This window comes from Acanthisitta chloris, unplaced genomic scaffold, assembly GCF_000695815.1.
Source record: "Acanthisitta chloris isolate BGI_N310 unplaced genomic scaffold, ASM69581v1 scaffold27566, whole genome shotgun sequence".
In the NCBI taxonomy this organism is placed as follows: Eukaryota; Metazoa; Chordata; class Aves; order Passeriformes; family Acanthisittidae; genus Acanthisitta; species Acanthisitta chloris.
In genome coordinates, this window is record NW_008677992.1 from 32,640 (window position 1) to 33,640 (window position 1,001).

At 39.8% G+C, this 1,001-nt stretch overlaps 1 protein-coding gene across 1 annotated transcript in view; it reads right to left on the reverse strand.

Moving 5' to 3' along the window:
- LOC103804139 (spectrin beta chain, non-erythrocytic 5-like) overlaps positions 1–1,001 on the reverse strand; it is a gene marked incomplete at its 5' end in the record, with an annotated part of 27,482 nt that overhangs the window by 16,291 nt on the left and 10,190 nt on the right. The window contains one exon of the mRNA XM_009076736.1: positions 735–921. Within this exon, the coding sequence (XP_009074984.1) occupies positions 735–921 (187 nt within the window). The remainder of the gene's footprint in view (positions 1–734; positions 922–1,001) is intronic.

Genomic DNA, 1,001 nt, shown 5'->3' on the forward strand with positions numbered 1-1,001 from the left:
TTCCTTTCTTCTGTGAACCTAACTACTTTCCTACCATGTCAATCCACTCATGATTTTTAGGAGTAATTGCATACATAACAACATTAATACTTTTAATGATGACAACTTTTTTTGCTCTTACTGTTCAGTGTTGATTGCACGAAACGCTTGGGCTTTATCTCTCTGTCTCTGTATATATATATATATATCACACACACACACTTTATATGATCTTCTGTCTCTCCCAGACCTACTGCAGGTTGCAAAAGATTATCCTCAGAAGCACTTGACATGGCATTTAAATGGGCTGTCATTTGCTAACATTAAGTACCAATAGCTCATCCTGACATATCTGAGCAGTGAATTTTCTTGGATGCACTTTACTGAGTTTCAAAGCATTTTGTTGTCCATCTGTTGCCCAAAGAACCTAATGAAAGCACATGCAGGTTTGTAAACTCTATTTTGTATTGCACAGGCCAGATTTTGAACTCAGTTCACAGAAAGAGCCAATGTGTCCACAGAAAAGTATATGGTGTGGTACCACTACAATGATAAGCAGGATGGAAACTCACATGTTGCCAAGTCATGGACAAATCCTTTGAAAAATGTCATTAATATCAGACAAGGATAAGAGTAATCCCTGGCATCATGACTCCTGTTAGCCAATGCACAGCAGATGAACTTTGCTAGAGGCAAATTGAGTTCAGCATTCTCTGTTTGATTCTAAAGACTGAATGGTTCTCACATGACATTACCTGATGCTTTTCTTGTAGACTCTGAACAGCTGCCAGGGATTGGCCATAATCCCTGGAGGAAGCCATGGGGAGCTTCTCATGAACCCAAGCCAACTCCTCATCAACATCTCGGAAGAACTGGTACTGAAGTCTGCTTGCCTCCAGATTTCCACGTCTCTCCTGCAGAGGATCACGTAGTCTTTTGTATCTGTAGGTTTTAAAGACAATCCAATGAGGAACACAGATGGATAAGGAATGAATGCAAAACATTCTTTTCAGAATTGTGTA